The sequence below is a fragment of the Serinus canaria genome, chromosome 7 (genome assembly GCF_022539315.1).
Source record: "Serinus canaria isolate serCan28SL12 chromosome 7, serCan2020, whole genome shotgun sequence".
NCBI classification, from domain to species: domain Eukaryota; kingdom Metazoa; phylum Chordata; class Aves; order Passeriformes; family Fringillidae; genus Serinus; species Serinus canaria.
Genome location: NC_066321.1, coordinates 15,123,276 through 15,148,802, shown reverse-complemented (window position 1 = coordinate 15,148,802; position 25,527 = coordinate 15,123,276). Strand labels below are relative to the sequence as shown.

Below are 25,527 nucleotides of genomic sequence, written 5' to 3'. Positions count from 1 at the left end.
CGCAGCCGCTGTCTCTCAAGGTCGTTTCGGATTAAGGTCACGCCACTCCCGAGGCGGAGCGGGGGGGCAGGTAAAGAAGGCGGCGGAGGGGCCGGCAGGGTTGGGAGCACCTTGCGGCGCCCCTCGTTTGGGGTCGAGCCCCCATTCTTATCCTCCGGTTGAGGCTATCTGTCCCCAGACCCGCTTGCATCCATGAGGATCGAAGCTGGGGCAGCCCTAGGGCAGGCTGAGCTGCGGGCAAAGGGTGAGGGGCAGGGACTGAACTTTGAGGGGGACGATGCTCTCACAGACCTGAACGCCGGAGGAGTGCGGCAGCGCTTGCGAAGACGCTTCAGGGAGGCAAGTGCTCTCTCCCTGGCCAGCTCGCTGCCTTCCTGCGAAGCAAAACAGGGCAACATCCCCTGCACACTACCTGTCCCAGAAGAGATGCGGCGCCACAGGGACGTAGCCATCTCGCACTGGGAAAAGGCCACTCTTCCGCGCTCATACCCCCAAGACGGCACATCCCGCCCTTCCTCCTGTCTGCAATAAATTCCCACCGCGGTGCTTGCTCCCACTCCCTCCGAGAGACCAGACCAAGACCAATCTGTGCTGGCTGGGGTTTTATTATTTATTAATCGGAATTTAAAAAAAAAAACAATCAACCAAACAGAAGCATTTTCACACCCTGGCAAGGTCAGGGTGAAAAGGAGGGAAAAGGCAATGGTTATAAAACAGGAACCCGAGGGCAAGGAAGAGGCTGTGCTCTGCCCTTGTTATGCAAGGCTGTGAGAGGAGGAGGGAAGGGAAATGATGGGATTTAAGACACTGTTGGCACGACACTGCAGATGATCAGCAAAATGGGCTACTCAAAGAGGGGGGAGAAATTAAGTAGCTGCCCAGGCTTGCCTGCAGCCAAGAGCAGGCTTTGCTGCCGCAGAGCCTGGGAGCTCCTCTACTGCTTCCGAGAGCCTGCTGCGGCTGCATTAGCCCCTCGGCACAGAGGCGGCAGGTAAGTGACTGCTGGTCCAGTTTAATTGCAGTGGGGCCGTGGCAGATGCCAAGGCAGGTTTCAAAGCTGAAATGGATGCACCTGGCTGGCAGAGGGGAGCGGGAGGAGGGGGGAAGGGAGGAGACAGGACTGAGAGGCGCCTGGAGGGCAGCAGCGGGAGCAGAAGGCAGCATACCTGGAGCCTGCAGGCAGATCAGTCGGTGGCCGGACCACCACCTCAAGGCAGGTGCCCTCACACTGAGCTAAGCCAGCCAGCAGCCTTCCCAGGTCTAGATGAGAGGACAGCACACATCATCCTCTGGCTGCTGGTCAGCTGTGGGAGTGAACTATTTACAGCACAGGAGGCACAATACAGCTGTCTTCTTCCCCAGAGCTCTGTGAAGCAACCTTATGACACATGGGTTCATTGCAAGTAATCCACCCCTCCTCTTGGGGCAAGCACCGCAGTGGCCTGGCTGCAGCCACTTCCTCCACGCCAAAGGAAAGAGAGAAGCTCACTGTGCTAGACGGATGCAGAGCCAGGAGTGAGGATGTGCTGGCAGGGAAAAAAGCTGTCCCTGGACTACCTGCAGCTGAGTAGCAGTATAAGGAGGGGATAAAACAACTGGATCAGCCTTTATTCAGTTCACTCATCTAAACACGCATGTAAACAAGAACTGACAAGGAACTGGAGGGATGCAGCGCACATACCCACTGTTGTGCACCACTTGGGCAGAGGCTGAGTTTGCTGGAAGAGTGGACATCTGCACTACCCCCTGCCTGGAGGTGGGGGAAGAGATGCCACCCAGGCCTCCTGGAGAGACTGGGATCTACACAGATTGTTTTTATTGTTTTTTTTTGAAGCTGTAGTATCAGCATTTGCTGGTGTTGGGATCCCCGGAGGCTTGCTGCACTGCTACAGAGCAGCCCTTTGGCTGGGTGGGATGGTCCGACAGGCCAGCAGCCAGCTGGCGTGCCCCATTTGTTGCAGAAGAGGTCACCTGTTCCTGGTTCTTTGTAAACCTGAGCTGTTTCTTCCCCAGTGCCCCACCTCCCCCAGCAGTCATTGCGGAGGAAGAGGGATGCCCCGTGGGTCAGTGACTTGACCCTCCTGCAGGTTCTTGACGAGCTGAGCCAGCCAGCGCTTTGTGGTGGTGTCATCCTTCAGGACCTGGGCGAAGGTGGTGTCCTTCAGCTGGTCAGGAAGGCACTGTCTGAGAGCTTCACGTGCCCTACATCAAGAGACAAGAAACGGGGCCCAACAAATAAACTCACAGGGGCAAGAGGGGAGCAAACCCCACTGGGGACACAGCATTCCTTTGCCTGGAGGTCTCCCTGATAGATCCAGCCAAGGAAAGCACTGAGCAGCAGCACTGCAGCAGGTGGCACTCAGACAGCCAGCACAGCTCCCACCCCTGACACTAAGCCCCGCCAAGCAGCCCCTGCACCCCCACCACCCAGCAGCAAAGTGATGCGATGCTAGGAGAGACTGAGGCAACAAATACACTCCCAGAAGCTTTGGGCAGAGCTACTGGTCAGCAGGAGATGAGTTTGTATTCTCTCAACTGAATTTCATCTACTGCTAACAGCCTGTCTTGAAGCAGAAGAGGCAGAGTAAAGTTTACCTTCCACCTCACGCCCTCCTTTTTATCTTGTTCAAGCTACATATGAGCTCAGGCAGTAGTACCCTGCAAGTTGGAATTTACACAATCCCCCAACAGTCACTGTTTTTCCCATGTACCATAAAAGCTCCTGTGACTAGCAAGAAAAAAAATCAAAGCAAAAACCCCACCCATCTTCCATACTGAACTAAAGCTGACAGACCAGGAACCTTGATTCCCCCCAGGTGGGCACTGTGGAGAAGAACTGAAGAACTATGCTTCCAAGGGCACAAGAGAAGCCCTTGCCCAAACTCCTAAAATGTTTACCTGGGGTTATCGGAAAGGCGAAGGTAGCAGCGAACGACATGTTTCAGCAGCCGTGCCGATGGCTCCTTGGAGAGCTGCAGGACCATTTTACCCTGTTTGACAGAGGCCAGTGCCACCAGTTAGTCTTTAAAAGAACAGCTTCACCATCAACAGAGACTGGGAAATACCATTAAATCCCTTACCTTGGCTTCCTGCGCAGCACAGCCCATTACCTTTTATCTAGATCCCCCTGCAGGGAGCCTGGTGCTGCTTGCCAAGATGCCTTTGAGAATAGCAGCTTGCCACGACTTGGAAAGGGTTCTCCCAGCAGCTCGAGGAAAGCTCATCTCATCTCTATTTAATTTTTACCTTCTAGGACTACTTAGCAACTCTTTGTGAGAATAAAGAGACCCTGGGGATTCTCCCTCATGGAAGACAGACACATTCCAAACACTTTGATAAGCTCAAGCTGAGTGACACCCTGAGGTGTGGTCCCAAGCTCTGCATCACCCCCTGTTCTCGTACACATTCCCTTCATTTCAATGTCCTTTTAAAACAATAGCAATACCCTGGAAAGCCAGGCCATAAGACTGGGCTCACCCACATTTGGAGTAAGATCCTTATCTGGTCTTAGCATGCATCCAAGCAGTGTATTTTTTCTTTCTGCTACACCCCTCATGAAGCTGTTCCAGGGAAGGAAGGCATAGACAGATCTTCCCAGCCCAGTCTCTGTTTCTCACACTAAGTAGGACTTTGCACATGGCTGCACCTTTGAACGTGCCCAGCTGAGCAAACAGTGTGAATGCCTTCACACACCTGCTCTGAAGAACTTAAGAGACTGCAGACTTGTATTTAGGAGTCAATCACATCTGCCCAAGAAGTTGGTTTTTTTCCTGTAAACTACATTTTCCCCATTAGCCAAATTCACCTGCATTTGGATATTCTGGCTGTCAGCAATGAGCAGGTCCCCCTCATCTGCCCTTTTGCAAGCTTTCTGTTCTTAGCAATTCCCCAGAATTACCAATTATTTCTTCAAAATAAATAACCACAAGCTCCTCAGAGAGCTCCTGGATGGAAAATACTAACTTGCTCTTTTAAAAGCATATAATACTTGTGTGACATCTTACTCGGTTATCAGCGGATGTGGAAGTAAATCATCACCCTCATTAGACAGGAATACACTATCCTGATTTTTGAAATAGACAATGAAAAAGTCTGTTACATTTTCATCTTTCTCTCTTGCACTATGGAATATTGATCTCGCCCAGTGCTTCACCTAATGGTGGGACTACACAGGCTAACACAGCTTTACGCACCCACATCCTTCTGTGTTCAAGGAAGAATTCATGTCTGGAAAGGGCATGGTCTCCTTCCCGCCCCTATCTCAGAGTTTCTAATTGCATTCTCCACTTTGCCCCTGAGTCAGATGTACTTTCATCAAAGCTGATGTTCTTCTTGAATGCAAAAATCACATCACAGTGGATGTTAGGGACATCAGCTCAAAATCATTCATATTTTGCTGTTTGTGGGTGAATAGGAGGCAATGTTTTCTTTACATTTGCAAAAACAGACAAGTAAATATCCCTAATGAGAACATTAACATTTAGTCACAGAACCAGCATTGCGATGTGCCTAACTTACTGCTGCATTTTCTTCTCCTGAAACCACCCTTTAAAAAGCAAACAAACATACAAAAAAGCATGGCAATAACTATTCCAGGACAGACTTGTATTCCCTTTGGCAAGCTCAAAGATAAAGTTCAAGATGGGGCTATTGCTCCTCAGATGTACAAATTTTAAGTACCCAAACTCGTCCTTCACAGGGATCACAGTATGGACAGAACTTGTTTGCTCTCTTTGTATTCCAACAGAAAAATTAGAGCATATGCAGCAGCTAGTAGGAACCAGATTCAGAAAGGGGAAAAATGGGGGTGACATTCTAGGCAGCAAATAGGAAACCTGTGAAACCCCTTGGCCAAAGACAATGTGGGTGCAAAAAGTTTCCATGAGTTCAAGGGGTGGACAGGACAAACACTGGGGGTTACTAGATAGAAACTCCACAAGTGGCCCCAGAAATCCAAAGCTGGAAGTAGCTGGTAGCTATGAAGTTATGAAGACAAGTATGATATATACTTGCCCTGCTCTTTCAACATGTTGTGAGAGACAGGGATGGGACACAGATCCACAATCAGAAATGTTTGATCATTCTTACATAAAATTAAATCAATTCACGTCCCAGCTACAAATGGAAACACCCACAACTCTGGAAAATCTTTTTCTTCTCTGAAGAGGTTTACCTGTTTTTGTCTTGGGGACTTAGTATATCACTAATATGATACTACTACTACTACTACTACTACTACTACTACTACTACTACTACTACTACTACTACTACTACTACTACTACTACTACTACTACTACTACTACTACTAATAATAATAATAATAATAATAATAATAATAATAATTTCTCTTGACATGCAAACCAGAAGTATACAAAGGAAACATGGAAGCAGAGCTACAGTGCCACAAGCAATTAGCCCAGATTTGCCTCCCTCATCCTGTGCTCCAGCCAGACAGCAGTAAAGTAGTTGCTGAAGAGGCTGGCTGTTGTAGCATAATTTTTTCTTTTTTAGATATAAACACTTTAAAAACAAATAATCTTACCAGTATCATGGCAACGTGGGAAAACCGCTCATAAGTCTGACAGATATATGCCAGCCCTGTGTCATCCAGGAGGATTTTCTGAAGAATAAACGTAGCAACCTAGAATGGGGAGAAAGCAGAAAACAAAGCACATAACTTATCTACCCTGAAAAGGGACAGCCTTTGTGTGGTGTTCTTTTCAAGTCAGCCCCTGAGTTGAAAAGTCTTCCAGCAGGCAGCAAGTGCTTTACTCAGTGAAAGTTAGAAGCCAAAATGAAATGCAGGACGGTACACAATGCCTGGCATCTCTGGATAAAGAAAAGAGATGGACACAAAGCAGAGTGTACAAGATGACTGGATTCAGGTTGCATAAGATGCCAACTACTGCATCAGGCCACTCAGGTAGCCTCAGGTCTTGGTATGTTTGGATTTTGAGGAGGTAGAAACTCCACCCAGACTTGTCCCAGCATTTGCAACAGCAGAGAAGCCAGCTCTGCATGGTACTGGCTGGCTGTTCAGTCAGAGATGAACAACGAAGTGTCTTTATTAAACCAAAAAAAAAAAAAAAAAAAAAGGTACCGTTTTGGAGAGCTCACTGCCAGACTCCATAATACGTAAGCACAGGGGGATAATTTCTGTTGTCAATAAGAAATTTATCACTTCTTGCTCATCCGTTTTCACCAAGGCCCCTTGAAGTAAAAAGAAAACCCAATATCAGTAAATGATGAACTGTTTCAAAAAATCACACCTTTCAAGGAGGGCCTGTGCTCTGCCCTCCCCAGAAACCATTCAGCCTGAATGTCAGGGAGAGAACTGTCATCCTAGACTTGCTGCAGCACATGGCTCCAGAAGAAATCATTTTGGTAGGGTAAAAATAATCAGTGTAAAAGTAATGTGTTTGGGGGCTGTTTATTTTTCAGAAAGGGGATGCACTCTTGGCTCTCCTTCAGTAGTAATGCAAACACAAAAGGATCATGGCACCCAGAGAAATCTCTGGGAGGAAGAAATCCATTTTAAGACATTTTAAGATTCTTTATGCATTGAGAGAAAAACTATTTGGGCAGAAAGAAGAAAGTAAAAAAAAAAAAAAAACAAAAAAAAAACAGGATAAGGGTAAGACAGGGAAAATACACTCAAGTCAATCAATGACAGAAACACAGAGAAAGTCCAGCCTGCACCCACCCATCCCAGTGCCTAGCTGGGAGGGCCAGCGGTGAAGGTACAAGAAGTCTGCAGGTACTTGTACTCAGAGAAAAATATTTTTGGCAATGCATTTAGACTTCAGTGGGTTTTATATAAGTGGAAAGGCAGACGAGTCTGCCTTCACAACAGAAAAGGAGCAGCTCCTTCTCTTACTGCTACAGGACTTGGAAAATCCCAATCACAAGAGACCTCTGACTTTGGTCAGGCAGGTCTCTATGCCCACAGCATGAGCTGCTCTAACTCAGTAAGAGATCAGCGCTCCAGCGTTCCTCTGGCTGCTCACCAATGACTCCGAGGCTTGTGAGCCGCAGGTACTCAAACGGACGGGTCTTGCTGACTGTGTGCAGGAAGGGGTACAGGAAGAGAGGAATATGAGCTGCCAGAAAAGCTGATCTGCAGGAAAGACAGAACACACCATGTGAAAAACAAGGGAAACAAAGTGAGCACACAATCTGGCATTACCACACAGAGACTCAGACTATTCCCGGTGGGACCCCATTATTACTGCTCCTCAAAAGTGGGTAACAATTCTCTGATGGGAAGGCACAAAGCAAATCCTGCACTGGGCACAGCACAAAACCTAACACCTGATCTGTCCATTACCTGCATTCCTGCCTCAGCTGACCAGGAACTGAGAACACACTGTTGTTTTTATTACCTCCTCCTGCCACCCAGACCCTCTGTTTTGTAAATTCACTGCTGCGTTTCACCCTGCAGGTTCCCAATGGCAAGGACTGTCAGCCACAATGCCTGTGAAAAGCACCTCTCAGAAATACAGACTGGCCGAGCGTTAGGCATCACCAGAGTTTAAATGTGAGCCAAGAGTTTTCCCCAAGAGTCCTCCTCACGCTGCCTTCTGGCAGTAGTGAAAAATAAAAATTCTAGGTAGAATGCTGGAAACTGCTCTGCTAACAGACGGATTGCACAATCATACAAAATACTTGTTCCATTTTCAGTTTTAAAACTTTACATATAAAAGTGAGTCGTGTAAAACTACCCCATTTCTTTGGATATCATCTCACGGGAGGGTTGCTGTTTAACATTGCTTTGCAGCAGCTCAAAACCAACTTCAGCTATGCTGCTGCTCAGCAGTAACAGAAGCATGAGATTGTGGATCTCTGGGTAGTTTGAGTTCTAGCTACTGATTTTGGCTGAACCAACATCATATTTTTCCCTACTGACATGGACTGCGCACAGACTGAGAAAACATGACGTCAGACATTGGCTGAGGACTCCAAAAATGGCTCTTCTATTGCTCCCTTGCCTCATACTTGCCTGGGAAAGACAGTCCTGTTCATTCCACCCTTTCAACAGCTGGTCTAAATAATTGTAAGATCAAGGATCCCTGCACACAGCACTCAACACAAAGGTACCCTTAGCTCTGGCTGACCTCCCAGAAGCTGCCACAACCCAATGTTCTGAGAATTTACAAGATCTCAGGATGATCCAGGGAATGCAATGCATTTAGGACCATAAAGCTGTCATCCTGACAATCCATGCAAACAAGTAAAAGCAGCAGGCAGCTGCCTATCTATCAGCTCTGTTGTCTGTTTCACTTCTCTCAAGTAAAAAAAAAAGAAAGGAGCTCAAGTGCTTCTAAAGTCAAGCACACGGGCTGAGGTGTTAATATCAACGCCTCAGAAAAGCCACACAACTTGGAAACACTCACCTCGTTTCAGGGTGTGATGCAACACACTGTAATAGAGCTAAAGCGTTGCAGACTCTGTTGGACTGATGGGCTGTCAAAGTCGGAGGGTTGATTGATGGATAAATATTTACAATTTCCTAGAAATTAACAGAGAGTGGAAAGTTAAAGGAGAAACATATTAGAAAGCTACACAAAAGCACTTGCCTGGCAAGGAAATGCAGTGACAGCAGATAACAGTCTGCTTTCACCAAGTTACATTCAAGTTACATGGCAGCCACCACGCTGCCCAGGCAAGGGCAGAGCTGGGTCAGAGTCAATTTGACATGGAGTCACAGGAGTGCATTCAAACCTTCATCTGCTCCCCCCACCACATGATCCAACAAAGATCATACTCCCAAGCAACGGCTATAAGGGATCGCACCAGTTCCTCCCCAGATCCACCTGATGGATGCACAAGCTCTGCAACATGTTGATGCTGCAGCACAGAATAAAGACACAGACAGGCTGACCCACCTGAAGGAGTGCTGCGATGGTGCCAAACGAGTGCCACAGCATTGGGGCGAGGTCAGGCACGGACTCGCGCTTCTTGCTCAGCTCCAGCAGTGCATTCTCCCGTGTCTCGGGGCTGGACAGCTCATTGATCCATTGGTAGATCTTTTCACGGTCAACTTGAGCCAGTGCTGTTGGCACAGGCTGGGAGGAAACAGGAAAGCTTCAGTCCAAACATTTTATCCAGTTCTCAACCAAACCATTCCCACAACTGGACTGAAAAAGAAACTCCTGACTGAGACGGCGGGACTTAAAGCTCTCTTAAGATGTTCTGGAGATAGATCCATCCCGTCCTTAGATTAGTCTTAGTATTTCACCAATTTGAAATTCTAAGGCTTTATTTCCTGGCCTGACTTGTTAAGACAGTCTCTCTTAATCCCCTTGTCAAGCAGTACCTTTGTAACTTCATTCAGCACTGAGAGCCAAGCTGCTGCCCTTGTGTGCCAGCAGAGCTCCTGGGGAACAACCAGCTTTTATTTGTTCCACCTGAATTTAGCATGCATTTATTTCATGCTTCAAGTGCAAGATTCAGAGTAAGGCAGAGATTACCTTTTTCTCTCCACAAACACCTATGACATTGGAATCTGCCAATGAGATTCACCAATGCATATGAGAAAAATATTCACACGAACAGTAGAAAAATTTTCACTACTTCACCATCAGCATGACACCGGCCACAGCCAGTAAGAGCTGCTGTTACCAATGGCTTGTATTGATACCAGGTACATTGTTCACATGCATGGAGCTAAAAGGGAATTTTTCAAGAATGACTTTGTGCAAGATCTCAGGATTATTTGATTCTGTACAAAATAAGCCCAGAGAAGAGTAGATCTGTATTCCCGGCCAAGACACATTTTCTACTACTCAGGGGAAATCCAAATTTTGCTTCTGCCTCTCTTGAAACATCAGGGAAAGAACAGTATCAAGATCAACAAGTTCTCAATACAAAAAAAAATGAGGAAGAAGAGGGAAAAGAGGGACTATATCATAATTTCTGCAGAGAAGGCAAGGCACAAGTCTTTCACTGAAACTTTGTCTCCTGCCTCTGCTGGCACAAGCAGCACTTCGTGCAAACAAATGCTCTGCAGGTTTCCTAAGGAGATAGTTTGATGACTCAGATACAAAATTTTGAGGATACAAAAACCATTAATAAAACGTCCTTTGTGAACACTTCCAAAAGCCAGGTCAGAACTTTTTCAAACACAAGCACAGCCCTGTTGGCACCTGCTGCTCCTGAGCCAGCCCAACCAGCATGCAACCAGCTCTGCATCCCGCTGTGCAGTGATCCCAGCTGGGAACAGGACTATTTCTTTATTTTGTAACCCCAACTAAAACTCTTCATGTGCTCCTCACAACAGATGCAAGCAGAACCTGCACCACGCTGACAGCAACACTGTCACCAAGCTGCTCACCACTGAGATACACAGGAGGATACAGGGGAGCTCAGGAACTGAAAGTGGCTGTAGCGAAACCTGAAGCCACACGGAGAGGCAGTCCCAGAAGGCATGCAGGAGGGATGGAGAGACTTCTCAACCTTTGGCAGACACCAACAGCTTTCTTTCTCTATGTCTGCAGAGGTTTCCCTCCTCTGTTTATCCCCATTTTATTTCCATAGTCACATCCAAAGAGATTCTTCCCCAGCTGTAGGATTTCTCTCTCCTCCAGCCACCTCCATTGCATTATTTAACTTAAATGTTCATACATAAGCCAATGTGGTGTTATCAGGCCCTGTACTCTCGGGCTCAAATACTTTTTTAGCTGTTCATATTTCCTCCTATCCTCTTTTTTCTCACTGCCATGGTTTAGGATGGTAATCTCCAATTTAGTATTCCTACTGAAACCATTCCAAACCACTTGTCACACCCTCCTTCCCCTCCCAGTCCCCCTGCTCCAAAATGGAAAGGGGAACTGGAGGCACAAATGTAAAGATTACAGGCTGAGACAGCAACAAAAATTTACTGGGAACAGCAATGAGATAAGAAAACTGACTAATATTAGTGACAGAGGGTACAAGGAAAGAAGTTATTGCTCACCCCACAGAACCCCCCCCTAAAATACCCAACTGCTTCCTGGGCCACACTGGCCCAAACTCAAATCAAGTCCTTCCTCCCTCTCTGAAAAATGAAGTGAGGTGGTACAGAATAATCTCTGGGGCCTAGCTATGCTCCATCCCATCTAATGCAAAAATTAACTCTGTTCTGGTCAGAACCAGGACAGTTACCTACTCAATCTGTAGTTTTTTTCCCCAAAATCTCAAACTATATCAGTGATCCTGCCAAGTTTCTTGTGCCCCTACAACTGAGAGTGCAATTGCAATGCTAACTTCTACACTGAAGCTCAAAAAGAGAGGGAGAATGAACAGAGCTCATTTGTTTTTATGTGGGATGGTGGGTTGACAAGCAGTGTAGCAATAATGTTGTTATAATTGTGTTATCTAAAGCTTCCATCTATTTTTCTAGACTCAGTGGAAGTTTCGGTTCCTGTAAGCTTAAATACATCGACCCTTTAAAAGCACAATCATGGGCTTGTGATCCCTAGAGAACACTAAGTAGATTTTCCACACAATTAAGTTTATGATATCAAATATCTGCCTTAGCCAGAACAAACTGCTTTTCATAGGCTCTACAGTTGCTCCTTTTGTTTTAGTTTATATGGAAAGACATGGTTTTTTTCCTAATTCCCTATTTCATTATTGTTCTTTCTTCTCCCTCTAAGACCCAAAATTCTGGGGAACCCTGAGAGCCCCAGAAATCTTGCAAGCCCCAGGACAGAACCCCACCAGGCAGACTTTTCTTTGCATACAGGGAAAGCAACACTTTTCAATGGTATTAGGTCAGGAAAAAATCTTGTAACACCTTTTCTCCCTCTTGGAGAAAAGACATCTCTAACACTCACATAACAAATTGATTTAGGCAAAAGGCTTTCTCTTCCTAATTGAGCAGCTGCTGCTAGGCACTGCTAGGCACTGGTAAAAGTCCTGGTCAGCCAAAGCCAGACATTGACTAACTAGATAATGTGCTTTTTAAACTATTCTGATAGCCCATCGGTTCAGAAACACCAAAATGAACTTTGAACTTCCAAAGCAGTGAATTAGCTGATTCTAGCAGGGCTTTCAATGCCCTGCAGCCAATCACAGGTACATTTAGTGGATTCAGTCTGTCTTCAGCACTCTGTGATGCCTTCAGGCTGGACACCTAAGCGTCAGCTCTGCCATCAGCATCACTGTATGAAGACCACTGCTCTCGCTCACCACAGCTTTATCACAGCAGTGTTCACAGTCCCCAAGGGGATTCCTGAGCCAATTCCTGACCTTACTTAGAGGTGGCTTTATTGACCACAGGTCCTGAGCACATCTCCAGAGTCAAACACCCTTCCCTGTCACCTCCAGTCTAAGCGCTCTGACTGTGGTAGAAAACATTTCAATACAGAACTACCAGCTAGCATAAACTATGCATAAATTAAATATACCTCCAAGTGAGTACTAAAATAAAGCTGATCTCTATCCTGAAATATTTTTTTAATTAAAATTGTCTTTAAAAAGGAGAGGTAACTAGAACACAGACAGAGGATTAGTGGGAAATACACCTAATGGGAGTCCTTCACGCATTTCAAAAAACATTTAGGGATTACAGCGCTATAAAAATGTAAATGCTGATTAAGAGAGTTTACCTGATCTGGCACACCCTTCCATGCTCTGGAGAACAGTACTTCAAATTAGGAGTTTTTGACAGCACTCCAAGAACCAGTTAAAGCAAAGAGGAAAAACTTAAAAAGTTCTCTAACCTGTGTTCATCAAAACTTTACTTACTCACTAGCCTGGTAGTCCAACCAGACCCTTGATCTAAGTTCATGTGAAACAGCTCTAACTGCTGGTTTTGCAATACACCTCCCACATTCAGTACACACGAGACTCAATCAGCTCTAGCAAGTCTTACACATTCCATGAATGAGCATTTGGAGGAGAGAAAACCAAAACACAAACCAAATCACATGGCAGATACAAAGCAATAACCACATCCTTCAAACTCAGCTTCCATTTCTGAACCCACCCAGGCCAAGGCACCATTCCACTGCTGCCAGCCTGAACACCAGGCACCATATCCAATCCTGGCAGCTTCCTGAGGGAGATGAGGGCAAGAACCAGCTGTGGCCAGTCCTGCACTGCAATGGGGCAAAAGGGAAGCAGGAACAGGCAGCACCTGCTGCCCCAAAGGCCTTTTCACTATCTATTCTTTCCCTCTGTAGTCAAGGCCAGCAGTAAAACAGCTCCCCAGAGAACAGAGGAGGTGGCTGGGCACACAGGAGGTGTCGCAGATAAGTGTTTTAAGGTCACTTAAAGAAGATCCACTCTGAACCTTTTACCTTAGCGGGAAAGTCTTCCTTATCCCTTCTTATCCTACCCTTTCCTATCCTTATCTTGCTCTTCCCCTTACACACACTCTATGGGTAATTTTTCGGATTTATTTTGGTTGTAGGTTAATTAATTTTAGACTTTTGTTTGCTTTTCCTCTGTGTGCTTTTTAAGTAGTAGAGCAACCTTATCAACAAAATTTGTCATGCTTCTGCTTTTGTATTAAACCTGCTTTTGCCGACACCTTTGCTAGTGATTCTTTAAGAAACCTTAAAACACTGATTGGCTACAGGAGGCATCCAGGCGCAGGGAGGGAGCAGGGCAGGCAGGGGGAAAGAGGGGAAGCCGTGCGTGAGGTACACGAGGCAGAGCCGGCTCGCCCAGCAGGGAAACCTTCCAGGCCCTGTACGGGCCCCGCCACAGCAGAGCCCGCACCGCCGGCACGGAGCGCCAGGAGTGCGGCTGCTGCCAAACGGAGCCCGCCGGTGAAGCCGAGAGGACGGAGCTCACAGGGGCTCCGCCACCCCGCGGCCTCAAGTTCCCCCCAAGCAGCCACAAGCGGCCGCGCTCCCGCTCCCCGCACGGTCCGCGCAACGGAGCCCCATTCCCTGCGCCGTCCCGTCATGCGCCCGGCAGGGCGCGGAGCCTCGCGCTCACCGCGGCCGTGGCCAGGCTGTGCATGGTTGGAGGGTGGGAGCGGAGCCGCCACCTCAGGCCGCCGCCGTCACCGCCATGGACTCGGCACCGCCGCGACCTCTCACCCGCCGCGCGGGGGACGCCGGGACGGGGCCGGGCGGGGCCGGTGCGGCGCCGGCGCCTGCGCGCGGAGCGAGCGCGCGCGGGGCGCGCCGGGAAGGCGCTGCCGCGCTGACGTGAGCGGGCGCGCGTTGCGCGCCGTCTCGCGCTGCTGTGGCCGGTTCCCGCCATCCGCCGCCGCCGCCCCCTTCCCCCGCCCCCCCCCCTCCCCCCCCGGCCTCGCCCCGGGCACCGCGGGACGCGCCGGGACGCGCCGGAACGCAGGTACCGGGGATCGCCGCCACCGATTCCTACCCGCTCCCGCCGGCCGCGTGCCCCTCCTGCCGCGCGGCGACCGCCTGCCCTCAGAGCGGCCCGGCGCGGGGCGGGCGGCGCTCCCGCCGCTCACCGTGTCCCTGTATGGGTGAGCGGCGGGAGCGGAGCGGGGCCAGGCCCGGGAAGAGCCCGGACCACCTCGAGGCCCAGCCGGGAGCGGCGGCACCTGAGCGCGGGATGCCTCGGAGAGCCTCCCCGGCAGCGCCTCCCGGGCTGCGCGCAGGGGCCGCTCCATTCATTCCTTCTGGCTTTTACCGGGAAAACGCCTCGCCGTGCTTTCCGGAACGCCTGGGCTGTGGCTCTCGTCCCCGGGCCCGTGGCTTTCCTGGACGGAGAGCAGCGGGGGAAGCCGGAGACCCCTGTCTCGGCCCTGCCAGGTGGCCGCGGGTCCCGCGCCGTCAGAAACGAGCTCGTTTTCTTTCTTTGGAGACCTCCTCCAAAACTTTGTTTCCCATCTTATACTGGCTTTCCTCGGGCACTTTTTTTCCATCCCTACCTTAACTCCATTGAAGTTAAGGGGTTTTAAGGACTTCTGTGTGTGAAATTGTGTCTGCTCACCTTTCAGCAGTAAGGAAGCAGTGCTCTGCTGTTCATACTGGGAGAGATTTTATTAATCTTAAGTTTCCTTCACTGCTGTCCAGCTCTTTTTTGCTGTGTTTAAAAACAGTAAAACGGTTCTACCAAACTTCTGCGGAAAGTTCAAGCCATGCTTCCGTCTTCATTTAGCCTTTATTTGGCCTGCCAAGTTATACATTTCTCCTTTTTAACAGGTTTTTAAGGTGGAACACGCTTATTGTTAGCTCTTTTCTGTGAGAAAGCATGGCTCTGTTAAAGGTGCACGGACCTGTCCGGATGCGCAGCATGCAGACTGGGATTACAAAATGGAAAGAAGGGAGCTTTGAAATTGTGGAGAAGGACAACAAAGTGAGTCTAGTAGTTCACTACAATGTTGGAGGAATTCCAACCACGTTTCAGGTATGCCAGACATTAAGGCTTTTGTTTTAACAGTGCTTGGATTGTGCTCTCTTGTGAACAGCTGTCCTCTTCAAGGCTATTAAGTGTCCCGCAGACTTCCCTCTGTCACTTTTTCTTGTTCCTGGTTTCCTGAACGCTAATCCCTTTGTATAACTCTCCAGTAAATTATTTACACATATTGTTAAAGGATTTACCAAGGTTGGTATTGAGATACCACTAAATGGGGAGATCCAAAAAACCAGAGAAAAGTTACAGAAGTGTAGAGCATCGTGGCTCACATTTTGGATATATGGAACCTGTAACCTTTCTCTTACTGGCACATTTGAGTTCTCTAGAGGAGAAGATCCTAACCATTTTATACTAGCTGTTTCCCCAGCTGAAGTGTAATGATGTTAATACACCTGTAGCCTATTGTGAGACTTTGCTGAACATTACTTGTTACAGTTTTAGGTTTTAAATGCAGATGCAGATCGGTGTTAAAGATTCTCTTGAAATATTCAGCCAAAATTTTTCTCATTCTATAGTTGCTATCAGGTCAGTCTGCCTAGATTTTCTGCAAAATGCCCCAAATCAAAAGCAGAGTGCTTTTTCTATAAGAAATTCATACCTGTTTTAGAAATATGTAAATGACACAAGAGAAGTTGGAGGATAACAAATCCCAGCTTATTTAGCAACTTTGCAACAGCCTAAACTGATCTATGTGTTGGCTTCTGCTTTTTCATGCCACTGTTGTTTTTTGTCAGTAATGTTCACCAGTCTGCTCTCTGAGCCATTTATTTCTGTGTGCAGATGGTATGAAGAAAAGTTAATTTATTTTTGAAAAGTTAGGTTTTTGCTGCCTTAGAGTGCTGAAAAGTCTCAGCAAAGAATCTGGTAACTGGTGTTGCCTGGAAATCAAGGACGTCAGGAAATCGTTAGCTATGGATTGTTCCCACCTGTGTTACTGTAGACTTGGAAAGAGTCTCTGCCTTCTCTTGTGTGCTGCTGTGGCTGCAGGTTTGCTTTAATCCACTGTTGCTCCTGAGGAGAGCAGTCTTGTCTTCCCCTTGTGCAATCCCTGGGTGCCTGTTCTCACACACTGCTTTCTGCCTGGATGAGTGATGTGGTATGACAGCAACTCGAAGGGAGGTTCCACAGGGAGGATGAGCCTACAGAACAGCTAACCATGGCCTAAAGGGGCAGGTTTTCTTCCCTGTCTCTGGCACTTGTCAGATCTCTTTGTGAGCTAAGTGGAGGGTTTTCACAGAAATTTGGGGAAAGGACTGAATGCAGGATCTAGCAGAGAGAGGGTGATAAGCCACCGTGCAGCTGGGACTGCAGCAAAGGAAGAAGAGGCTTGTGCTGGAGGGTAGTATGCGTGAGACATCCTCAGACTGTTGGCATGCCACTTCAGGTGCGACAAATTCCTGATGATCTTGCTTCAGAAGTAGCATTCCCTGTTTTTTTTGACAAGCTGCTCTGAGAGGACTGCAAATGATTTCCCTGCCTGTTTTTTAGATTTCTATAATGGAAGGTTTGCCTGGATCCAGCATTATATTTCTTTCTACAGTGACTGGTGCGTCATCAAATTTCTTCTGTCAGATGATGTCTTAGAGATGTTTCAGAGCTTTAACTAAGTTGTCCTAGATAATATTAAGAGAAATACTTTGTTTCCCCACACTTACCAAAACTTTGTGACACTGGCTGGGTCATAACAGGTGCATGAAGAGTATGGATGGAGTCTTCTGACAGCATTTTAAGTTGAAATGGGATGTTTTGCTCTGAGATGGTGAAGTAATTATAATCCCTTTGCACTGGACTTAGTGTTTTAAGAGAGCATGAAAAATTTGGAGCCTGTTATTCTTAGGTATTTGAAAATATTTTTAGCTTATATTTAAAAAAATCCCAACAGCCCACAAGCAACAACAAAAAAAAACCAAACAAAAAACAAAAAACATACAAAAAAAAACCCCAACCCAAAATACAAGGATTGAGTGCAAGGTGTTTCAAAAGTGTAATGCTCCCATTAAAATCAACCCTTAGTTTCTGACTGAGGTGGTTTTCCAGCCCCTCTTACAAGCTGCTGTTGTGTCTAGATTGGTTTTCCAAGCAGATAGAGATCTTGATGGAAAAAAATAAGTCTCGTTGATGGACATGAGGTGTCATTGACTATCTCACTCTTTTTGAGCTACCCTCAACCTGCATGAGTAGTAGAACCTTTACCCAACAGCCAGTTTTTGTAGGTGACTTAGCATGAAGCACAAGTAAGGTTATTATATTATAAAATAGCAGTGGCATCATTATGGAGCACAAAGTCTTATTAAAATTATTTTTGTGCTCAACCATAACCCTGAAAGTTTTGGCACCACTTAATTGTTACAATGTTGCATACAGAGTAAGCATGTTTCTTACTGACTTACTTCCTCAGCAGATTCTTTAAGTTATTTCAAATCTGTCTTCTCTGGGAGCAGCTTGTGAAGTGAGACATTTATGTTTAATACTTGAAACTTTCCCCATCTTAAATTGTATCTTGCCCTTGATATGGAAGTTTTTACTAAATGGGATTTCATAAAGTGGTTTTTCCTTTACACTTACAGATGTCACACTCAGTAGAAAAGCAGGTTTCAGAAAGCTTATCCAGGACTCTAGAGACTGTTGAGCAATAGTCCTGCAGTCCTTGCAGTCCTGTCAGATGCCAGGGTCACAGACTGTATTAATTGTATGAGGTTTAATGTTTCCTTGAAGTGGAGCAAGAAATATTTTGCTGAGAGTTTCTCTTAGCCTGCCTGTTTGAACTGTTTTGTTTGAATTTGTAAATAGTTTGACCTTTTAAAGTTGGATTTATGCTTATAGTCATTTTCTTGTTTTCAGTTAAGCCATAACATTAAAACTGTGACCTTACGACCAAATGGCAGAAAACTGTGCTGCCTGATGCTAACACTAAAGGATACCAGCTTTCTGACAATTGATAAGGTACCTTTCAAAGATGCAAATGAAATGCGGATGTATTTGGATGCGGTCCATCAAGACAGGGTTCATACTGGTGAGTGCAATTGTTGTAACTCATATCGTTATGGAGAGGTGTTGTGTTTTCTTTTCCCCATCTTATAATGGTTAAACCATATCAAACAACAGCTAAGCCCCAAGCATCTGCTCACACAGTCTTCCCAGTGGGGTTGGGAAGACAATGAGAAAGTGAAAATGAGGAAACTTGTGGGTAGAGACAAAGGCAGTTCAGTAAGTAAAGCAAGAGCTGTGCACGCAAGCAGAACAAATGAGGAATTCACTCACCACTCCCCGTGGGCAAGCAGGTGTTCAGCCATCTCCAAGAAAGCAGGACTCTACCATGTGTGATGGTGACTTGAGAAGACAAACACCATCACTGTGCCTCCCTTACTTCTTCCCCACCTTTTTACACTGAGCACGATGCTGTGTGGTGTGGGATATCCCTGTGGTCAGTTGGGATCAGCTGTCACCTCTGTGTCCCCTCCTGGCTTTCTGTGCATCCCCTGCTTCCTGAGGGGTGATGTGAGCAGCAGAAAAGGCCTTGACTCTTTGTGAGCAGAGCTCAGCAATAAATATAACATCTCTGTTATCAGCACTATTTCCAGGACAAATCCAAAACATAGCCTAATCCTCGCTACTGTGAAGAAATTTAACTCTGCTCCAGCCAAAACAGCACACATCTTCAGCACATTTTGTCCTTGTGTTCCTGGCTTTCTTTGCACTTCTGTAAATGTTTCTTTCTGGCCTCAAACCCTATTTTTCGTTTTATACTTTTCTCATGCTGAACAATAATCAAAGATTAATGTTAAGGATTTGTTTACGTTGTGTGTTGGTATTTGAAAAGTTGTTAATTGCCCATGTACAGTCTCTTCATTTTTTATTTTGCTTACTTTATTTTGTTTTTTTTTTAAGGATAGAAAGTTTGCTGCCAAGTGGCTAAATTACCAGTATGAGGGATATCCATAAACATGTGCTTATGTCTGTGCATTCAGAATATTGTAGTCTGTTGGCAAGAAATCTGACATGCCCTTTCCAAAGTCAACTCCAGCTAAACATTTTGCAAATAAAAATCTCAGTCAGTTAAATGACAAACAGATAAAATATTGTGTACTTTTTCTGTCAGCTGGGAAACCCTCTCAAGGATCTGGCAGTTTTGGAGGTGTGCTGGGCAGCAGGACCACACAGAAGGAAGCTAACAGGCAGTTCTCTTACATAGAGAACCAGGTTTGTTAAATTGTTCAAATTTTTCTTCTCTAATTGTATTCTGTTTCTCTCTTCCTCTTGTAGGGCACTGTAAATACTTTACGTCCAAAGTGTTAGTAATCTAGAGAGCTTGGAATGGATGGGTATGGGGTGGCTGGCAATGCTGGCTCTTGTTTGTGGGGAGACATCTGTATGAGTAAGAAAGGTCGGTGTCTGGCTATGGAAGTCAGACTATGTTCTTCACATATGAGCTTTTTGCAGAGAAGTAGAAGGAAAGTACATGACTGAGACTTCTCGCTTCTTACATAGTTCTGAATCTCCCTTTGTTTGCCAAACACCTTATATGTGTGTGACCATGTCTTAGTCAGCATAGGTCTTGATGAGTTTAGCAGACTTCAGCCACATGTGTTCATTGAAAAGTAGATGATCCAGGTTTACTTACTGAATAAAGTTACTGTATTTGTGGCATTCTGCTCACATTTTTGTGTAAATTTCATGGACTTTCCCCAGAAGTTGCTTTCCTTCAAAATATTTTGTTCTTCTTTTTCTCCCGTTTTCATGGTGTATCTACAAGCTTTAATTTACTTTATCTCTATGAATACACTGACATTACTGCCCTGAGGGAGACTATTTCTGACATTGTCCCAAAACAAATTCTACATGTTACCTTAAGGCAATCTCACTCTAAAAACTCGAGGCTGTATATACAGTGGTGAGATTAGACATGTTCAGTTTTCAAGTCGAAAATTGGCCAACATTCTATAGTCAACCAATTATTACCTCTTTGCATTGCATCACATATAGGGCTTGCTTGGCCCAAGGCATCAGGGCACTGTTTTAATTATGTGGATTTTAGTACAGCTTTTTAATATTTTTAATTGTAATACCACCCAGGATTGTGTGGATAGTTAGGAATCACGCCTTGGGGTTTTTTTAATGTCATAGCTTGTAAAGGAGGTTTTAAAAACTGAAATTCAACTGACTTAGCATTGGAAAATGAGAAGGGAAAGTGGTTACCGCAGTAAAGTTTAATGTTTATGGCTTGTGTGACTCAGTCAAAATTTTACCTATGTCTGATTAGTGTTTAAACTTTCTGAATGTGTTACAAGTAGTATCTCTCCACTTCTGGATGCTAGACTGTAGCAAATAAAAAGTGGTGGAAATCACAGGTTAGACTAAAGATGATCCTCTTTTTTTCACTCGTGGGTTTTCTCCCTGGCCCACTCCACTTGGGCTTTTCAGACTCCTCCCAAAAGAGTGACTGTGGAGAGTAAGGAGGAGAACACATTCCGCAAGGTGCTGGGTACCCCAGCGAGAGGCTCTATTAAGAATTCTGCTGGAGCTGGAACACCAAGCAACAGGGTGAACATTGCAGCATCTCCTGCATCATCAGTCCCTCACAGGACAGGCCTGTTGGAGAATCGGTAAGAGGGTTCTCTTCTTACTATGATACTGTAAAAATTCAGCTCTTTGTAGAGCTATAGGTGGAACTCACTACACTGAGACATAAGAAGGGGATATGAATCTTCCTCTAGTTTTGCTGTTGCTTTTAACAGGATGTTAATACATGCTTTTATAGCCTCTGACTGGTACTGGCACTAGAACTTTCAGTACAGCTTAAGAGTTGGGCAGACCAAATGCCTCTCTGTATGCTATAAAAGTGGAGATTGCAGAAGATAGGTCCAAAATGCATGGAAGGCATTCAGGAATTATATTCATTTGGAAGAGGGACATTTGCTAACCTTTCAGAAAGAATGACCACAAATTTTTCTGTCATCAGTGAAAAGAGGAAAAGATCACAACCCCCTGGTTCAGAAATGAGTGAAGATTATCCCAAAGAGAATGATTCTTCAACGTAAGTAACAGTTGTTTCTAATTTTAAATTCCTTGTTCATTTGTAAAGGGATATTTTTCTAAAAATAGTGCTCTCAGCCATATGGACCAGGCCAGTCAGCTTAAGAATACATTGGGTGCTTGAAATGAGGTATGTGTTCAGGGTTAATAAAGGGAGATACAGGCCGCTCCAGCAGTTGATTTCCATGCAAATTTTGATCATCAATCTTTTGTCAATTATGTCAGTCAGGATTATATGTGCTTTGACCCTTTTCAAAACGAAACTGATAAAGGGGAATTGCCATTTGAAGAAGATGCTCCATGTGTTTGAAGTCAAATTTAATTGTAAGAGGGCTTCTTGAAATGAATTATGTGAGTTAAACTTATGTGTGAGTGAAATTCTTCTGTTCATAGTCAAGTATTAAAGGTGATAGGTGAGAAATACTTTTAAAAAAGTTGTAAATATTGAACAGTAATAGCCCATTTCTTCCATAACTGCACTGCCTTCCATTCCTCTCTGTAGGAATAATAAAGCCTTGAGTGATCCAGCATGGAAGTACTTGAATAGTAGCAGAGAGAAACAGTTGAACCTGAAGCAGGCTGAGGAGAATAGGACATCAGGTAAAAAATGAATGTAAAGCCAAATGATACCTAGCCTTGACCAGTTCAATTTTGCCCCTTTGGTACAACTTCAACAAGTTGCTGCAGAGGCGTTTTTTCCTAATCTGCTATCCCATTAACTTTGTTGCTTCCTCCAGAACCATATATGAGATGCAAATAACCTGCCTTCATTTTCAAAGCCTGTCCTGCTCTGGTGTGGCCTTGACTTCAGTGGTGATGCCAGCCCATGAGCCAGCTTGCTTGAAAATTCCAACAAGCAGCCTCAAACTGTTTAAGCTGCCTGTTTACTTGGGAGGGGATTTCTGTAAACTCCTTTCTACTTGCTTTCTTACATATTTTTAAAACTTCCCTTCGCTCTTAATGCCCATGTGAACTGTAGGCTGGTTTTTGTGATTAAGATGTCTACTGTTTTGTCTTCAGAGCCAAAATTAAAAGTCTCTGTATCCCTGTAGGTTCTTGCAAACTTCTTTCATATATCTGCATTTCTGAAAATCGCATGGCTCAAACAACTTCAAGCTGGAAAAGAAGCAAACAGTTGTTCATTATTCAAACTAAATTACACTGATGTTCACTGTAATAGGTGGGGTTTTGACTCTTGAGAGCCTTTTTTTAATGTGGCACCATCTGAGGCATTAAAGTCTCAGGATCTGTCACAATGATATCATATCAATAAAACAATCCTATTTTGCCCCAAGTATGTAGTAGTTTACTGTGGGAATTGGGAGTGGGAAGAGAAGCTGTTTTCACTTCTGCATATTTACCTTGAATTTTGAGATCACTGCATTGGAAAACAGGAGTTTTCTGTACATGTGTCTTGTCTCTCTTAACAAGAGGTAGATTTATTAACTTTCATGTAGTGAAGGTAATGACTTTTTAATATTTCATTGCACTTTGGGTTTGATGGAGACTGAATTGAATACCTGAAACTCCATCATGCCTTTACTTACATATCATTAATACTCACATTAGTACTTCTAAGCATATGTATTAGTCATCTCCCAGCCAATTCTAGAAACCAATATTTGAGGATTTTTAAACCTTCTGACTAAGTGCTTTCAAACAAGTTGCTTATTGTAAAAATAGCAGTGTAACCTGGAACAAAATGTCCTGTCTTTTCTTCTCTTGTAAAGGTGTTTTACCACTGCAGTCATCGTCTTTTTATGGTAGTAGATCCTCTTCAAAAGAGTACTCCACTGGCAGTTCCTCCCTGGACAGGTAGGGCTGATTCACTAGAATGAACTGTAAATAGCAGTTGTTTCACAGGAATTAAGCTCTTCAGTTTCCTGTGTGTTGATCACATGGTGCTTAGATGCATAACTTGGTGAGTTATTTTATTTTTCCTTCCGGAGCACAGTCCAGTTCTTCAGTGTGTCTTCAACTGCCCTGCTTACACCTACAAACTCTAGTTACTGCTTGCAATAGAAAGACTTTGTAAAATCACTCAAGTCTGTTATAGTTGTTGTGAATAACTCTAGATGGTTCAAATCTTATATAAACTCTGCAAGTTAAGTCTGAACTCATGCTTCCTTTTTCCAAAGTAGTATATGGCATGCAATTCTATATTTTAATAACAGTATTTTAGCAAATAATAAATCCTGCTGAGCTTGGGATTCTTCTTTGTCAGGTGCTGTCAGACTCTTGGTTTCTGCCCTAGATAGATGAGATACAAGATCAAGGGAGAAAAGAAGCATTGTCCATGTTTAAATGTTAGGAATTGAGGTCCGTAGTTGGTGATTAGGTTGCAAAAACAAGAGACTGAATATGAAGATACTGGCCCAGATGTGAATTTTAAGCATATCTTGGGAGTGGTGATCTGTGGGGAATTATTAAATGTTTATAAGACCAAAGATTTGGTTATACTGCATGTACCCCAGTGGATATAAGAAAATTTAACCAAGCTAAGAATATAACACTTCTGGAAAGAAGTGTTCTCTGTCACATCTCTTTCACTGTGACACGTTCTACTTATCTTGTATGGCTTCACCAGTCCTTGTCTTCCATGGTGCTGCGATTCCAGTCTCATGGACTATAGCTCTAGAAAGCAGAACATTACAAGTCTTCTATCTTATGCTTTTATGTTTCTAGGTCTAGTGTATCCAGCCAGACCTCTTCAGCCAAAAGAAGCCTGGGATTCCTTTCTCAGCCTGCCCCTCTTTCTGTTAAAAAAATGAGATCTAATCAAGATTACACAGGATGGAACAAACCCCGAGTGCCCCTTTCCACCCATCCTCAACAACAGTTGCAAGGGTAAATTTAATTTTCTTTATCTAGCCTGCATACTTTGATCATCAGAACATGCACATTCTTGTTGTAATTATTTAATTAAAAAAATAATCCTGAAATTAATGAACACTGAGGGAAGGAACCCTTTTCTTAGTTTGGAGGATATGTATTCCTGAATTCACATCCTGGGAGTTTCAGAGACATAGTAATTTCAGGTAATTTGTGTTCCTTTAATGATGATTCATTTCTCTGTCTTTATGTGTGCGTATATATATCTTTTATATATATATATATATATATATATATATTTTTTTTTTTTTTTAAGTTTGATTGTAGAAACTCATGGGTGCTTTCCTGATAAATGCTAAATGCTGTCTCCCTTGAGTTTTCAGTTTAGGCTGCAGGGCTGGGGAACAGCTCCATTAAGATGCTCTGAGGGAAGTGGCTGGGGTGAATATCCTGTGTTTAATTCTGGCAGCAGGTTTGCTCATTGACCATTAGACACAAAGTATTCAAATTGGTTTGGGTTTTTTTTTCAGGTTTTCAAACTTGGGAAACACCTGCTATATGAACGCCATTCTACAGTCCTTATTTTCAATTCAGTCTTTTGCTAATGATTTGCTCAAACAGGGTATCCCATGGAAAAAAATTCCACTCAATGCACTTATCAGGTAAAATTCACATTCTATGAAAGCTGTTTTTCTTCTTTGCTGAGAAACTGGTTTGGTTATACTGAAGCATCCTTGTGGAGAGTCATTTGCCTGTATAGAAATCTTAGAGCTGTCTGTATTTTAGAGTTTTACTTTTGAAATAGGAAATCAGCTGTTAAAAGTTATAATACTGAGTTACAGGCATTCTTTTACTATATTTCTAGTGTCAGAGTAAAATGCTTCAGAAGAAAATGTAAGAAATGGCAAAATAAGTTAGATGCAGAAAAGTTTCTTTTAAAAGCTTTGCCAGGTAGAGTTTAAGCCGATCACTAACTTCACCTGATACGTGGGGGCTTATGCCTTTTGTTTGGTAGCTGTGGGAAGTGTTCAAGTTTTGCATACTTAATCTTTCTCTAAATTCAGCCATTCGGGATTTGTTATTATAGTTTATCTTGTGCACCTCATTCCTTTTCTATCACTAAATAAGATACAGGATTATCAGAACCATTTGTGTTTCTGTTCCATCATTTTTTATATCTTTTGAGGTAATTTTCTATTTTTGGTGTGTCATCTTGAACTCTTTCTGCACTACTTGGGATCAGAGGTTGTTCCATGTGCCTCTTGAAATGTCCTTTGTCTAATTTTTATAGAAAGACCTCTGAAGGTTGTGCTCCATATTCCTAATGGGCAGT

The 25,527-nt window shown here is 44.6% G+C and overlaps 2 protein-coding genes across 3 annotated transcripts in view; one reads left to right on the top strand and one right to left on the bottom strand.

The window, feature by feature from the left end:
* Nucleotides 1-587: 587 nt before the first annotated feature.
* Nucleotides 588-14,071, bottom strand: CNOT9 (CCR4-NOT transcription complex subunit 9). Its single transcript, XM_009087889.4, has 8 exons — nucleotides 13,932-14,071; nucleotides 8,888-9,067; nucleotides 8,396-8,511; nucleotides 7,010-7,119; nucleotides 6,103-6,212; nucleotides 5,545-5,643; nucleotides 2,899-2,990; nucleotides 588-2,202 (listed from the first exon to the last, which is right to left on the bottom strand). The coding sequence occupies exons 1-8, from the start codon at nucleotides 13,953-13,955 to the stop codon at nucleotides 2,034-2,036; spliced, it is 900 nt and encodes a 299-aa protein (XP_009086137.1). The 5' UTR covers nucleotides 13,956-14,071; the 3' UTR covers nucleotides 588-2,033.
* A 154-nt stretch (nucleotides 14,072-14,225) lies between these two features.
* USP37 (ubiquitin specific peptidase 37) overlaps nucleotides 14,226-25,527 on the top strand; it is a 34,196-nt gene continuing 22,894 nt past the window's right edge. Inside the window, exons 1-10 of one of the 2 annotated variants that reach the window (XM_030241672.2) lie at nucleotides 14,226-14,294; nucleotides 15,116-15,320; nucleotides 18,171-18,342; nucleotides 19,429-19,529; nucleotides 20,751-20,932; nucleotides 21,289-21,363; nucleotides 21,865-21,962; nucleotides 23,093-23,177; nucleotides 24,048-24,209; nucleotides 24,725-24,856. In XM_030241672.2, the coding sequence (XP_030097532.1) occupies nucleotides 15,165-15,320; nucleotides 18,171-18,342; nucleotides 19,429-19,529; nucleotides 20,751-20,932; nucleotides 21,289-21,363; nucleotides 21,865-21,962; nucleotides 23,093-23,177; nucleotides 24,048-24,209; nucleotides 24,725-24,856 (1,163 nt within the window). In that variant the 5' untranslated portion in view covers nucleotides 14,226-14,294; nucleotides 15,116-15,164. Of the gene's footprint in view, nucleotides 14,295-14,576; nucleotides 14,723-15,115; nucleotides 15,321-18,170; nucleotides 18,343-19,428; nucleotides 19,530-20,750; nucleotides 20,933-21,288; nucleotides 21,364-21,864; nucleotides 21,963-23,092; nucleotides 23,178-24,047; nucleotides 24,210-24,724; nucleotides 24,857-25,527 lie in introns of those variants that run through there. The other variant, XM_030241673.2, reaches the window with a different exon arrangement.

Excerpts from the sequence above, each read along its gene's own strand:
- CNOT9 (XM_009087889.4), bottom strand. The coding sequence starts at position 13,955 with ATGCACAGCCTGGCCACGGCCGCG. Across the intron at positions 7,120-8,395 it reads GCATCACACCCTGAAACGAG|ATCAGCTTTTCTGGCAGCTC; the intron begins GTGAGTGTTTCC and ends TCTTTCCTGCAG. Across the intron at positions 2,991-5,544 it reads CCCACGTTGCCATGATACTG|GGTAAAATGGTCCTGCAGCT; the intron begins GTAAGATTATTT and ends TCTGTCAAACAG.